This window comes from Phycodurus eques, chromosome 18 (assembly GCF_024500275.1).
Source record: "Phycodurus eques isolate BA_2022a chromosome 18, UOR_Pequ_1.1, whole genome shotgun sequence".
Taxonomy (NCBI): Eukaryota; Metazoa; Chordata; class Actinopteri; order Syngnathiformes; family Syngnathidae; genus Phycodurus; species Phycodurus eques.
This window is the reverse complement of record NC_084542.1, coordinates 611,999-626,876: the sequence shown is the minus strand read 5'-3', so window position 1 is coordinate 626,876 and position 14,878 is coordinate 611,999. Positions and strand designations below refer to the sequence as shown.

Sequence of the window (14,878 nt, the reverse complement as noted above, 5' to 3'; positions counted from 1 at the left end):
TACCCGGAGAAAACCCAAAGCTTGCATGGGTTTTCTCCAGAATCCATTCCCAAATTGTGGCGTAACTCGCCTGGTCCTGCCTCCCTGTCTTAGTAAAGCTGTGTTCACCATTTGTCATCCATGGCTCCCACGCCGCTCACAACTTCACTTTGAACGCCCTGTTTACAGCGATATTCAGCGGTTGGAGTTCCTTCGTCAAGCCTCCCGGAATGATGGCAAGATCCGAGTTATTGCACTCGGTCGAATGGGGACCGTAGAGACGCTTCTCCCGGCTGTTCTTTGCTCATTTATCCATTGCTCGAGTTGGTCTTCCAACTCGGACCACCCTCGCCTTGTTTCCGCGGAAACCCGGCTTTCTCTTGACTCGGCGAAGCTCGTTTTCCCGCTTCCTCCACTTGCGAACCATGGATTCGTTGATCTTGAAGTCTCTCGCGGCTGCTCGATTCCCATGTTCCACCGCGTAACTGATAGCTTGCGGTTTAGACTGTGCTTCGTAAGCGTGTCTCTTCGTTGGTGCCGTTTTCGGGGGTCCTTAGCCAAACCGATGTTGTTTTGCACAATGCACATACTGGCGCTATATACCTACTGGGGGCGTGGCTTTAGCGTCCTCCTTCACGGAGCCGTCCCCCTTTACGTCCGCATGCTGTCCTCAGCCACGTCCGCTTTTCCTCTGTATAAGCAGCGTGTCGGCAGGAAATGCTCCCAGTCAGTCAAGCGGTCAAAAACAGGGGAATCTACAGGGGAACAATGCAGTGAAAAGCAAAACAAAGGACAGATGAACACTGGCAAAGGATACTGAACTTGTGACGTGAGGGTGGAAAGAGCATGCGCGGTGACAATGCATGGAATTGGGGGTTCCTTTTCCCGTTAATTTAAACCCAAATATGCACTAATCTGTACTTTAGTAGACCGGAAATTGGACTTACGTTGCGGGGAACATAATTTAGGCAGGCTGGTCGATCTCTCGAATGTTTGTACGTACGGGGAACTGGTGGAGTTGACGGAAAAAGGAGGAAGCAAGAAAAGGAGTTCCTAGTGCACGGCGGCCGAAGCCCGTGGGTGACGCTGGTTGCAAGACTCCCGGAGCAGACGTGCGCCGCCCGTTTCCCTCCCAACGGAGCTTTGTTCGTGAGCTACCCAGGCACACGAAAGGGTTGCTTGGGGCGCCGGCAGGATGCCCTGCGGCGGGGAAAGGTCTGACGTGTCTTCGCCACCTCGTGGTGAGAGGTGGGGCTTCCTGGCTGAGCGAGTCTTCGGCAAGGTGGTCGAGCAAGCGAGAGCCAGCGCCAAAGGGGGGTCTCCGGCGTTTATGCCCCGTCGAAAGGGGAACGGAGACGGGGATGCAGTCCCAGTCCGAGATTGGGGGTCATGGTGCCAGCCGGCGAGAGCGTGTCCATTACATTAGTATTATAATTCATTATATAAATTGTTATAAAATCATATCTCAAAATATTGGGATCAGATGTTCCATCCAACAATGCATAGATGTGTTCATATTGCGTTGATTTAAGAATTGCATTCTGAAGTCAACAATAAATCACTTTTTGGTTATAGGTATCTTTGGATCCGTACGAAGCAGGTCAAGGCACAAATAGCTGAGCTTTCCAGGAAGCAGGCATTTCGCCCCCAAGAAGCTCACTATGGAAAGTTATTCCAGGACCTCCAGCACTACCTGTGCAGCATCAGCCAGGCATCAGCTGTCCAAGACCTGCTCTCACACCTCCAAAGTGCTCTGCAGAGTTCCTCCTCGTTATCCAGGTCAGCCGTCCGGGGTCTGCTGAAGGAGGAGACGGTGTGGCAGAATTCTCAGCAGTGCTTCTGCCAGAGGCTGCAAGAGGACTATCCTCTTTACCCCGATGTTGTCAGGCCAGTGCAGACTGGAATCCTCCAGCTCCGATATGGCATGAAGCTGGTGGCCGCCCAAGTAACTGACTCACTGTATCATGTGCCTGAACTTGCCAAACTGGTGTCCTGCCTGCTTTCCTTTCCCTCCGTTTCTCCCAGTCTGCAATCCTACCTCGCCCAGGCAGACTTCCTCTGCTCCAAAGAAAGCCTGGACATTATGAGTAGCCTCGGGCAGCTACTGTCACAACAAGACCTCATTCAGTTGGACCTGCAACCCTCCACATTGCTACTCAATGCTCTGCTTTTTGTGCAGTGCCACACACTTAGCACAGGACAGTTCAGTGATGCAACGCGAAATATCTTTAGGCACATCTGTCAGGTCAGGAACGACTGAATTGTTTTTTAAAATCTGCATCTTGTTCTTCAATCCCTAAAACCTAACACGCTTCCTTATGCTGTTATTGCGCTATCTGTGGTATGACACCTTCAGGCTCTAGTGAATGAGTGGGACGAGATGGAGAAAAAGAAGAGAGACCGAGAACAGCAGGAGGCTTGTCTGTACCGCAGCCGCAGTAAGATGCATGGTACAGGACTGACTGATGCGCAGCAAGAGGAGAAGGACTTCAGATGTCAGTTCCCTCAGTTTGACAAGGTATTCAAGTAAAAATATGTCGTCTTATTATTTATTTACATTTATTTTTAAGTACAACTATTTAGTCCTATTCATACGCAGCAGTAGGTTATTTGGCTGGGCTGTGGGGTGCTGCCCGGGGTGCCTGGGCGCGGGTGGTGTCCTGTCGACAGGGCTTTGGCGTGCGCATCCCTCTTGAATGGGTGAGGCCGAGTCCACCCATCCTCATTGGGCCTGCACAGCAATTCCAGGACATTTGGGGTGATGGTGTTTATTCACTAGCGTGTCTCCGTCGAGACATACCCATGGGATTTACTTGCTTGGTGTGAGGCCCCTCCATAATGGCTATCCAGAGCCTTGTGATCTTGTTAACGTCCTGCACTGTGTCCTCATTTCTACAGGTGTTCCGGCATTGCATAGCCTGTCCCACCATACACCGGTAGCACTGCCTGGCTCACCACCACTGTGCCACCCTGTCCTATTTTCTACCCGTTCCACCCCACAGGGCGCCTGCCTTCCCAGCCCACATAATATAGATTCAGTGTGAATGGGTCCTCAAATGTAGTCTGATCTTCATCTAAATTACAACCATAAACAGTCTCCTTAAACTAATACCATACAAACAATGATGTTCTCATAGTTTATAGAGCATTAATGCAGACCTATGGGGGGGCACAAGCCAGTGCAAACCGTAGGCCGGTCCCAAGCCCGGATAAATGCAGAGGGTTGCGTCAGGAAGGGCATCCGGCTTAAAACCTATAAAATATAAAATAAAACTTTGTTCCAAAACTTTTGTCATCTCTGTACTTATTTGCAAAATCCAATCTGGCCTTCCGATTCTTTTTGCTGATCAATGGTTCGCATCTTGTGGTACGTTCTGCTTTCCTACACTTTGATTTCGAGGTCTTTACCATCATCGTGCTCCTCCACGGTGTTCTAGGTCGCCTCAAGATTGTCTTAGTTTTAATAGGAGCGACAGCATTTATGACCTTTGAGATTTGACAGATGAAATGATCCAAAAGTTCCTCAACTGTCTCAGCGTTCACAGTTTGCGGCACAGCAACGGTCTCCCTAAACGCCGTGGCGGTGCTCTCATTTATCTACCTTTCCTTCATAGACATAGAGGTTGTCTAAACTTTTGGAAGAAGCTGTAATTCAAAGAATACACAACAACGGTCAGAAATAGAATAGCCTAAGATGTGACCTTGAGTGTGGCTTGAACTCCTATGTTGACAGAGGTCAAATGTGTCTCGTATAGCAGAGAGTTCTTTCGATTTTTTTGTCCGTGTTACTGTCAACATGAACGCTACGGTCTCCCTTTTATAAGAGATATTGTATTTTTTTTATTGAAATGTTGAATCTGTTATAAATTGTTGTTTGTTTAAACTTTATAATTCCAAAGAGGAAATAATCATTATTTATATTTACGTGCACTTAAGAAAATGTGACATGGCATCAAAAATAAATATTTCGAAACTGTCCAAATCTACTCTAATTTGTGTGTTTCTAATAACTGATATCTAATATCAGCGCATTGAAATCATTATCAAATTGCAACCCTGAAGAGTTGATATCGAATTGCAACCTAAAGAGTCTGAATCGAATCATGAGGTTCTTAACAATGCGGGCCCGACCCTACGACTCATGAAAGTGACCCATCGTCGACTCACCGCGTCTACCATGTCATTATCAACTCTCTTCCGTGGTAACTGAATAATTGCTGAAAGATGATTTATTAACACTGCGAACCTACTAAAAGTATGCATCTTTAATCATATTTGCCATGCTGTTTCCTTGCAGCTTACTTCGGTTTCAGGGGTTTGCCGCTCCATCCGGCACCTACGGTGCCCACTCCCTTTATGGATCGTCAGTCAATTGACACATACTGCATACTTCACACTGACGGGCAATTTTAATTTCAGCTAACATAGTGTAAATAGTTTCAGACAGTGGGAAGAAGCCAAATTGTTCAAGAGAACACACACAACTCCTGGGTGGATGTGCAAAGATATAATCTATGTGCTTTGTCAAGAAAAATGCATTCAAAGGTTTGTATTGCATTCTAAGGGGTGACATTTTTATTCTCCATCCAGGACTTTGCAGACATGTCTCTGCCGAGCCTGGAGGGCCCCACAGATGCGCGCCTGGAAGATGGTGATGCCGTGAAGGTGCTTGATGAAAGCAATGTTCTGTCAACTACTGCAATGAACACATTAGTGCAAATTCATCAGCGCCTATGTCGAGGTTTTGCCCAGTCATTGTGGTACCAGAACAGATCCCCCAAAAGTCAAAGTACTGACTATGTCAAGGCCCTGGTTTGCTCTTACCAAATTGCTGCCCCCTTGATTGCACACTTCTATCATCTGATTGGTGAGTGTCCTTATTTGCTCTCTCACTAACATTCTCCAGAGATCATTTGAATATTATGTATATGTATGAATATACATTGTACCCTGCCTCTCGCCCAGAGTTAGCTGGGATAGGCTCCAGCACAGCCGTGACCCTAGTGGGGATAAGCGGTACGGGAAATGGATGGATGGATGGATGGATGGATGGATGGTTGGAACTTAGGTCATCCCATAGGTGAAGTTAATTTGTACTTACTAGAAATATTAGTGTTTCTATTCTAAATGAACCGTCTTTGACAGCCTTATCTTGAAAAATAAAGTACTGCAGTAACTCCTTGATTGTGTGAAGTTAAACTTAAAATGTTTTTTTTTTTTATTTTGGAATTTATTGTCTGTCTATAGTTTTTCACTCATCGCCGTATACAACGGTGACACCAAGATTTGAATGAAGCCATTGCTTCTTCAATCTTGTTTCTCAACTCCTCTGCTAATGATGGACTTTAAAAAGAAAAAAAAAAAATATATATATATATAAAAAAATATATATATATTTTGTATGCATTTTATTTTTTTAAACTTTCTTTCCACATCTGTAAGCTGCACTTTGAACGCAGGACCCGTTAGAACCGTGAGCGGGTGGACCCACAAGAGTGATAGGATATTACCTTGTGGCGGAGCGCCCGCGCATACGAGCACACGGTGGCCTGGAAAGTGTCAATGCAAAATGAACTGCAAATCTGAAGAAACGCAGCCAATAAGGGCGTATTGTCCCTTGTGTAGCGTACCAAATGGTTCCGTCTTTTCGCGAGTACTGTTGCATCCTGAGAAACAACCACTCAACTCTTTGAGCCACGTCCCCCGAGAGGGAAGAGGGGAAGGTTTCTTGACATTCGTATGCCATCCTCACTGAGCTTTACAATGCAAATATTGTGTGTGTCATATTAAGTGGCCTAGTACTGTTCCCCCTACAGATGCAGAACTAAACCAGCAGCTTGCAGGCAGTGAGCTGTTGCTGTCAACTCTCCTCCAGAACACAGTGCAAGGCTCACCAGGATCCGATATGCTGGTTCTCACCTCAGAAGGGCCTTATGACTTCTATCAGCACCCCAATATAATTGAGGCCCGCCTCTGTCTTCCTGTCCTGGAAGAGATGAGGACTGCTGTAAAGCAGAGACTCGAGGACTGGCCAGATCACCCAGTGCTTGTGCAGGTCAGAATTCCAATATTCCATGATCGAAACTTAGAAAAACAATCGAAGCTGCTTGCCTCAGGTGGTAGCGGTTGATACTTTCCTTGATTAATTCGGTAAAAGACCTTGGGCATATTAACAAGGAAAGGGTATCAGTTGCAGCTACTGTGTCGTATGGAGTTTAATATGAATGTTAGTTTTTTGATTGTATTTTTTTTTTGTTTGCAGCTCATTGTGGTGATTGAGAGGATCATGACTTTCAGCTTGTCCAGTCCACTGGCAAAGTTCCTCAATGGCCTGGAGATACTACTGAGTAAAGCACAAGTAAGCTCTTTTTGCAGCATGTTTCATGTCCCTAAATACTGAAAAGACAGTCCTGTTTTTGTGACCAGAATTATTTCAATGTGTGTAATATCTCCATCTGATTGTTGTTTCTTCTGTTCATGTTTTGACTCTGTTGCGTTTATCAGGATTGGGAGAATAACGCCAGTCGTGCGGTCTCCCTGCAGAACAATATGACGGCAATTACGCAGCTCATTATGAAGTGGCACAAACTGGAGCTCAAGTAAGACAAAATACTTGCAAGTACCTCATTCGTTTTACTCTTGAAGACAGATACTTTCGCAATCTGGAGCGGTATTTCATAGTTTGATAGAAAATTTGTTTCAGTTCAATTCAGTTTGCAAGTTTTTGCAATTCCGTCGGTAACATTCGTGAAGCCCCCATCCCCATATGTGGGGATTACAACTGCAGTGGTATGGTGCCCACGGGGTGAAATTGGGCACACTGCAGTCCATTGATTAACACATGCCGACGAAACCTGCTCGATGTACCTCCAGCCTCTCTATTTTGACATGATTGTTAAGCACCATGTTCTTCAACGTAGCCACCATATCTTAGCAATATTAGGTGACATTGACTTGATATGACCAATGGGAAAACTGAGTGCGGATGGTTGTCTGTTTGTATGTGCCCTGCGATTGGCTGGCAACCAGTTCAGGGTGTGCCCCGCCTCCTGCCCGATGACAGCTGGGATAGGCCTAGTGAGGAGAAGCGGCTCAGAAAATGGATGGATGGAGCGATAGATTTCCTTGTTTGTTTTTTTTGTCTTCTGCTTTTCTGCTTAAAGCTATAATCACGTGATGTCTGGCGCCCCCTAATGCTAGAATTGCATTACAACAGCCTTCGCCGCTTCTGCGATGTCATTTTAGAGCGCCACCAAGTGATCCAGCGCGGGAATGTTCAGGATAGTCACTAAATATAACAAAATCAATACTGAAAAATATAGCAGGATGTGTCAGAAGCTGATAGGTTTAATCAGGATTTTGTCTTCTACTCTTGCAGTGGCTTGGGTGAAAATAACTTATTATTTACCAAAAACAATTGTTGGGGATTATAGCTTTACGTTCATTAGTTTCTTTTTTGCACAAATTTAATGTTGAACACTGGTGTCTTGATCTCACTTTCCATTTGTTGCAGTTTGGTAAAAGGAATGGAAATAACTATATATGGATTGACTTGTTTATTTATCTATCTATAATGTCAATATTTATATAAATAGTAATAGTAACCATGTTAATGCATTCTTCTCTGGCAGTTGTTGGTCAAGCAGTCTGGACAATGCTGTGAAGCGTCATACTGAGAAATCCACTCACCACTGGTTCTCTATTTACCAGCTCTTAGCAAAATATCTGGAGGATCAGATGATGAATGCTGATACAGGTTGGCGCACACACTAACCCTTAGTGTTTGCCGTTTCATGAAAAAGACAATTGGCCTCATTCGCTAATGTTCTATCCTGCGCACAGGTAGAGCATGTATGCAAAGTTACCGTCGGAATCATGACGTGTTTGTACCGACCAATTTTCGTCGCACTTCAGCGCGTATGTTAATGAATCAAAATGCATTCAAATAATGGGCTCGTGCTCGCGGCGCTCCAATCTGCAACAACTGCACCCCTATTTCCCTGTAAAAGGACATCCATGGACGCACTCGGCCAATCCGCGGACTCCCGCAGAGGTTGAAGTCATAAGAGATAGCGGATCCCAAACTTTAATAACTTTATTCAATATTCAAAAGGTTGATCTGATCGGAAAGCTTGCAAAACACAGAAACCGAAAACGTCGATGTTAATCATTCATCCCGTTATCGCTCGTGTATAATGTATAATACGCACCCCCAAAGTTGACCTCAAAATTCTGGAAAACCCTTCAACCTAGGTATAATGCATTTTTACAATACATGATTTTGCAAAGTTACCGTCGGAATCATGACATGTTTGTACCGAACGTGCGCAAGAGGGACGGGGTCAGAGTCCCTACAATGCAGTCGTATGTACCCCTGTCATATTGGAGTGAAAGTGTAGGCTACACCGCTTTCATAACCTCTAGGTGGCATACTAGAATGAAAGTGTACAACTTTTTCATAACCTCTAGGGGGCGGTGGTATATTGGAATGAAAGTGTACAGCTTTTTCATAACCTCTTGATGGTGGCATACATTTATAAAATTCATTTTCTCCTATAGCTAATGCGCATTATTGACAATTTGGGGGGCAGGGTGGAAGGAATGCGCGTTATACATGAGAAATTACGGTAATTTCAATGTTAAATTATAGAAAGTGGCACCAACAACCTATTAAACAATTTAAGAGCCGCAAATGAGCAAACACTGCATACGTTACATAGTACGGAAGTCGTTGATAAAGTTCATGAAATTAACGTCGGAAGCCACAGAAAACCTATAAGCCTTGGCATTACGTCACAAGCAAGCCAGTGGCGACGTCGTGTGCCTCTGATCTGTTTGACCGTCGTTTGGGAACTGGACATTTTGGGAGACGTTATTTGATATTTGTAACGTGCATGCGTAGGCTACTTGATCAGCACGAAAACTCCGAAGCCTTGGATCAATGCGGCGGTTGGGTAGCTTTTTCGGGTGCGCGATCAAAGCCTGAACTCATGCAAAATCTGCTTGTTGCGTGACAACTGCCGACACACAGACAACGGCGGAAACACGCACATACAGTAAATACAGCACATACAAGCACTTGAATGGAACGAGGGTGAAAATGATCAAGTGTCCTTTTCATGGTGAGGACATTAGTCAACTCATTAGCATAGTCCCAATTTAAGGTATTATCATTCAAATTGAGTTTGCCAAGAATGACTGTGGATCAGTACATTATGCATCTTGGGTAAAAGACGTTTGCTGTTTTTTCAAACGCTGATCCTTATTTGAGCCTAAGCTAAGCCATGGTCTGTGGGTGTCCTAAATTTGTTCACAGAGTACCAACAAAATCAAGTACGAACATGCACCTCATTGTGCGTCAAACGTGCGTACGCAGGATTTAAGCACAAATCTGTGCGTATGCAAGATTAATGAATGAGGACAAATGCGATTATTGGTCTGATGATAATTACCCCGCCCCCCCCAACCTCCCTTAAAAAGTTAAAGTTCTCCCTGTACTGTAAATTGGGATGTTTAGTGACCATTTTCCAATCCCGTATGACACAATTATTCTGTCTAGGTAAGGAGATGGGAGGCATCTCCTTGTCTTCATTGTCCTCCACGCTCCAGGCCTTCGTGGAATGTTCTAGCCTGGGCGAGTTCAATACCCGGTTGGCCATGTTACTCAGCTTTCACTGCCACCTCCTCCTGCTCCCTACTCAGCCTGGACAAGGTGAGCTGGCACTTCTCTTTGTGACACAATGCATACGTACCGCAAACACGGTTATGGTCAGAAGTTTACATACATGTACGCTCATGATGGAGATGTTTGGATTTTCTCTCTGGGTTTTTCATGGGTCACAATTCCAGGCTCAAATATATACTGTACATATGTTAACCAACATTTTTAATACAACTTTTATGAAGTGGTTCTGAAGGTCGTAGAATGTCTTAATTTGACAAGACGAAGCCCTATTTACTTTTCCTTAGTGATCATGATTGATTGCATCTGGTCATTTCTCTTCGGTAGCATGAAAATGATTTTTTTGACTCATTCGATCGACCGGATTGATGCCAGAAGCTTGTTGATGGCCAAAATCTGGTCATGGTGAAACTTGCTTCAGAGAAATTTCACCAAATATTAGTCGGTGTGTGTGTGTGACACAAACATCTTCCATTTCAGGATTATGGAGGCCACTGTGCTCTTAGGAACCTTAAGTGCAGCAGAAACGTTTTTGTAACCTTGGCCAGATCTGTGCCTTGCCACAATTCTGTCCCTGAGCTCTTCAGGCAGTTCCTTTGACCTCATGATTCTCATTTGCTCTGACATGCACTGTGAGCTGGAAGGTCTTATATAGACAGGGGTGTGGCTTTCCTCATCGAGTCCAATCAGTATAATCAAACACAGCTGGACTCCAATGAAGGTGTAGAACCATCTCAAGGATGATCCGAAGAAATGGACAGCACCCGAGTTAAATATGAGTGTCACAGCAAAGGGTCTGAATAGGGTCTGAGTTTTTCCTTTTTAATAAATCTGCAAAAAATGCAACAATTCCATTTTTTTCTGTCAATATGGGGTGCTGTGTGTACATTGAGGGGAAAAAAAATCAACTTACCGTATTTTCACGACCATAAGGCGCACTCAAAAGTCTTAAATTGTCTCCCAAATGGACGGGGCGCTTTATAATGCGGCGCGCCTTGTGTGTGCACCGAGTTCCAAAATCTGTAAACGTTGTTGTGTGGCTTTGATGAGCGCTCCGCTTGACTGCCTGGGAGCATTTCCTGCCGACACGCCGCTTTATATAGAGGAAAGGCGGACGTGACGGAGGACAGCGTGCGGACGTCAACGGGGGACGGGTGCGCGTGAAAGAGGCACGCCCCCAGTAGGTATATAGCGCCGGTATGTGCATTGTGCAAAACAACATCGGTTTGGCTAAGGACCCCCGAAAATGTCACCTACGAAGAGACACGACTACGAAGCACAGTTTAAACTGCAAGCTATCAGTTACGCCGAGGAACGTGGGAATCGAGCAATTCAAGATCAACGAATCCACGGTGCGCAAGCGGAGGCCCGGGCCAAGGTATCCGTTTTGACCGTTGTCCGAGCTTTCGCGAAAGCCGGCATCGTTGCCGAACAGCCCCCCGGCAACGAGACCGACTCCGACAATGACGAGGGCGAACCCGGCGTGTTGGATGGCGAAATTGCCCAGATGTTCATTTTGGATTCAGAAGATGAGGACTTTGATGGATTAAAAAAAATAATAATTATAATTACAACAGTGTTAAATACTTCAATAAAGTACAAGCGAAGTCAGTTTTTCAAAACGGATGGATAATTGTTTGTGTCGCAGACTTTGTTAGTTTATTGCTATCTTGGTTGACGGTGACACTTCGGCGCCATCGACCGCATTGCGATTCGATCCCATGCTGCCGTGGTATCATGTATTGGGAAGCCACTACCTCAGCGGTCAGCACTCTCTTCATCTGCACAGCCGAGCTGGCTCCCATTACACGCCGTGCCACCCCAAGCCATGTAAATAGTTTAGAACGCATCAAATATTGTGTTTTACATCACCCATTCCTCCATTTTCCATACCGCTTATCCTAACTGGGGTCACGGGTGTGCCTGGCATCTATCCCAGCTGACTTCGGGCGAGAGGCTACACCCTGAACGGGTTGTCAGCCAGTCGCAGGGCACGTGGACAAGCGACCGATCACACTCACCTACGCACCTATGGACCATTTAGAGTGTTCAATCAAACTAATCAATACTTGTGGATGAAAACGCGACACAAAATGTACCTAGCAAGGTACGCTCAAATGCAAGGAGTCGTCAGCGAGAGACCTTCAAAAAATTCCCACTGTCGCGGTTATTTTTTGCCCCGAGTCCTTAGCAACTCACTTCTTCCTTAACTATGAATCTATCTTTTTATTGTTTAATAAATGTGACAAAGCACTAAGTGTAGAGCTGTGCACGTCTGATTTAGCTGTACAACGGCAAGCTGATGTCCACTTGCCAATCACGGACCACAAATACTTGGTTAAACGTGACATCTTTGATGGAGATAGCGACGGCAACTCAGAGGATAGGTTTATTTTACCTGACGACTCCAGCGAACGTATCACGTTTACCACATCTGCCTCCCAGTTCCTAGGACTCGGGTTCAAATCCGGCCCCGCCTGTGTGGCGTTTGCATGTTCTCCCCGTGCCTGTGTGGGTTTTCTCCGGGCACTCCGGTTTCTTCCCACATCCCAAAAACATGCCTGGTCGGTTAACTGAAGACTCTCGAGTGCCCTTCGGTGTGAATGTGTGTGCGGATGGTTGGTTGTTTATATGTGCCCAGCGATTGGCTGGCGACCATTTCAGGGTGTATCCCCCTCTCGCCCAGAGTCAGCTGGGATAGGCTCCAGCACGCCCGCAACCCTGGTGAGGATAAGCGATACAGAAAATGGATGGAGCCCAGTCAGCGGCAAAAATGAAACGGAGCTCTTCTCCAGCAGATTCAGTAGCCACAAATACACCACCGAAAATGACCAATTGGAGCTTCTTCGTGCCCATCTTCATTTTCATCGCTGGTTTCTTCTTTGATCACACGGTGGCTCGAACTCAAAAGCCTGAACAGAGGTAATCGCTGCCACCGGCCACTGCTGTGGCTAGCCTACTGCTAACCACACCGGTGAAGCTACGCGCACTCTCTTTTGACGTCACTCCCCATGATGCACTGCAACGCAAACAACAATGGCCACCTATGTTGAAATAAAGTTTTCCGGAAAGGATTTTCGAAAGTTTTATAATATACTTAAATGGAAAAGAGATCACATAAACCAAACGTCATTCTAGTCGGAGTTCCTTTTAAGATGCTCAATTCGGGATGGTCGTCACTGTGGCGTCCAGTGGCGCATCCAATAAGAGGGGAGTTGGCAAAGTCATTTCAGAGCGCTAACAAAAACACACAGGCGTGAATACAAAACAAGAAAAGCCAGCGTGCTGTAGCAGCCCAGCTAAGCGACATGCCTGTGTGGTGGCCACGTTGGTGGGGGCAACGTTCCCATCAAAGGCAACGCATGGACATTGAAAATAGATATTAGCTTGCTCAACTTTCTCAACCGATTTTCATAAGGTTGACATCAAAGCATCTTCTATCAATACCGAAGATTTGAAAAACAGCCCCCAAAATATTCTTACGTATGAAAGGTTATTCCCAGTGCCCTTGTGATTGTACGGCCTGTGTGCAACCGTATCCAGCACAATGTGCAGGCATCCTTATTGATGTATTTATTTGCGCCATTCACAGGGGGCTGTGTGTGTGAAATACATTTTTTTGTTTTGTTTTATCGTTTTCTGTGCACTGATAAACTATATGCCCCGAAAGAAACCATTTTTTTTTAGTTTTCCCTTTACAAAGGCTTCCGTGAACGTGAGTCGGACACTTGTGGGGTTAAGAACCACTGCATGAGTAAGTCGAGAAGTGGCTGCTTTGATAGCATTACAGTCACGTAGTTCAATGTCACACGATGGTAGAGCAACTCATCTCATGACAGAATCCTTCTGCTTTTCATCTCAGAACAGAATCGAATAAGTCGTAGTGGCCCTTTGCAATCTGAAGAGTATGTGGTGGATGGAATTTGCTGGTTACTGTTTCTTGAACTGTACCATATCTTTCTAAAGTAAATCTTAATCTAGTACATCGATTCGAGCAAAGATCTTATTGTTTTTGTGCTATCTTGGCGTGAAAAATATGCACTACCTTCGCTTTCGACAATGACAAAAAGAACAATTCAAATAATCACGAACCCTCAGCTGAAAACCCCAGAGACGACGTCAGGGTTGTTGGCTTGTGTTTTGATTCAAAGCAAAGATTTGAGAGCATAATCAACACCATTTGTAATGCTTTATCTTACAGCTGCATTGTCTAATCTTCTGTGGAACCTGCACAAATATTACAGTCAATTTTCAGACTGCATTCAGAGCAAAGTTAGAGAGCTCAGACAACCGATTGAGAAGGATCTCAAGGTACATAATAGTATTTGTTTTTTTAAATAATGTACAATGAAAATGAATTCATGACAAATTCGTCATTACTATTTTAATGTCGTTTGCCTCAGGATTTTGTCAAGATCTCTAAGTGGAATGATGTTAGTTTCTGGTCTATCAAGCAGTCAGTGGAAAAGTCACATCGGTAAGATATTAATTCAAATTTGTGCCACTTGCCGCAGTATCTTTCTGGCATTCATCCATGGCAAGATCTATAATTCCACTTCCTACTACGTAATGCTCATATTTTGTTCTGTCTAGGACCCTGTTCAAGTTTGTCAAGAAGTTTGAGGATATTCTGAATGGTCCCTGTGTTGCTCTTCTGGTAGAACAGAAAAACACTGCCTTCCTCGATCATTCTGATAGAAATCCAAAGGAAACACCCATTCGCCGGATTCGTCGGGCACTCAAGCAAGCTCTGCCAGGAAAGAACAGAGAACAGCAGGTTCGTCTCTTCGCCTATTGATCTCAAAGATCTCAAGTGAACGTGCATTGATGCTGATCTGGGGATTTCCGAACAAGGGACGAGATGAGGCAGTCGAATTGGAATCTCTGCAAGGACGTCTGCCTCTCCTGGCCAGAAAGATGGAGAAAGTATGTGCCCAACTCCTAAAGAAACACCCAGCACTGGAGCTGACTGAAGATCTGGAGTTCTTCACTGGTAATATACATTGATTGGAGATCACAAGGTATCCTGCGCAATTTAGAGGGGGGGGGGGAAATGCTGGCAGTTTTTGAGGCATTTATCGTGCAGTGATACACATTGCTGCAGTTCACACAGCGAGAAGCTCCATTTCCAAAAGGGGCCTCCAGTCGAAAAGCTGACCAATGCAAATCCTACGAGAATCCTCAACTCAACCGTTCTATCTCTTGTTCACTGACCTT

The 14,878-nt window shown here is 45.1% G+C and overlaps 1 protein-coding gene across 2 annotated transcripts in view; it reads left to right on the top strand.

Moving 5' to 3' along the window:
* mdn1 (midasin AAA ATPase 1) overlaps positions 1–14,878 on the top strand; it is a 146,251-nt gene that overhangs the window by 103,632 nt on the left and 27,741 nt on the right. For both annotated transcript variants that reach the window (XM_061703734.1, XM_061703735.1), the window contains 12 exons: positions 1,555–2,224; positions 2,336–2,497; positions 4,570–4,846; positions 5,796–6,034; positions 6,242–6,337; positions 6,484–6,578; positions 7,611–7,735; positions 9,539–9,691; positions 13,863–13,972; positions 14,065–14,138; positions 14,255–14,438; positions 14,516–14,654. In XM_061703734.1, coding sequence (XP_061559718.1) covers positions 1,555–2,224; positions 2,336–2,497; positions 4,570–4,846; positions 5,796–6,034; positions 6,242–6,337; positions 6,484–6,578; positions 7,611–7,735; positions 9,539–9,691; positions 13,863–13,972; positions 14,065–14,138; positions 14,255–14,438; positions 14,516–14,654 — 2,324 coding nt within the window. The remainder of the gene's footprint in view (positions 1–1,554; positions 2,225–2,335; positions 2,498–4,569; positions 4,847–5,795; positions 6,035–6,241; positions 6,338–6,483; positions 6,579–7,610; positions 7,736–9,538; positions 9,692–13,862; positions 13,973–14,064; positions 14,139–14,254; positions 14,439–14,515; positions 14,655–14,878) is intronic.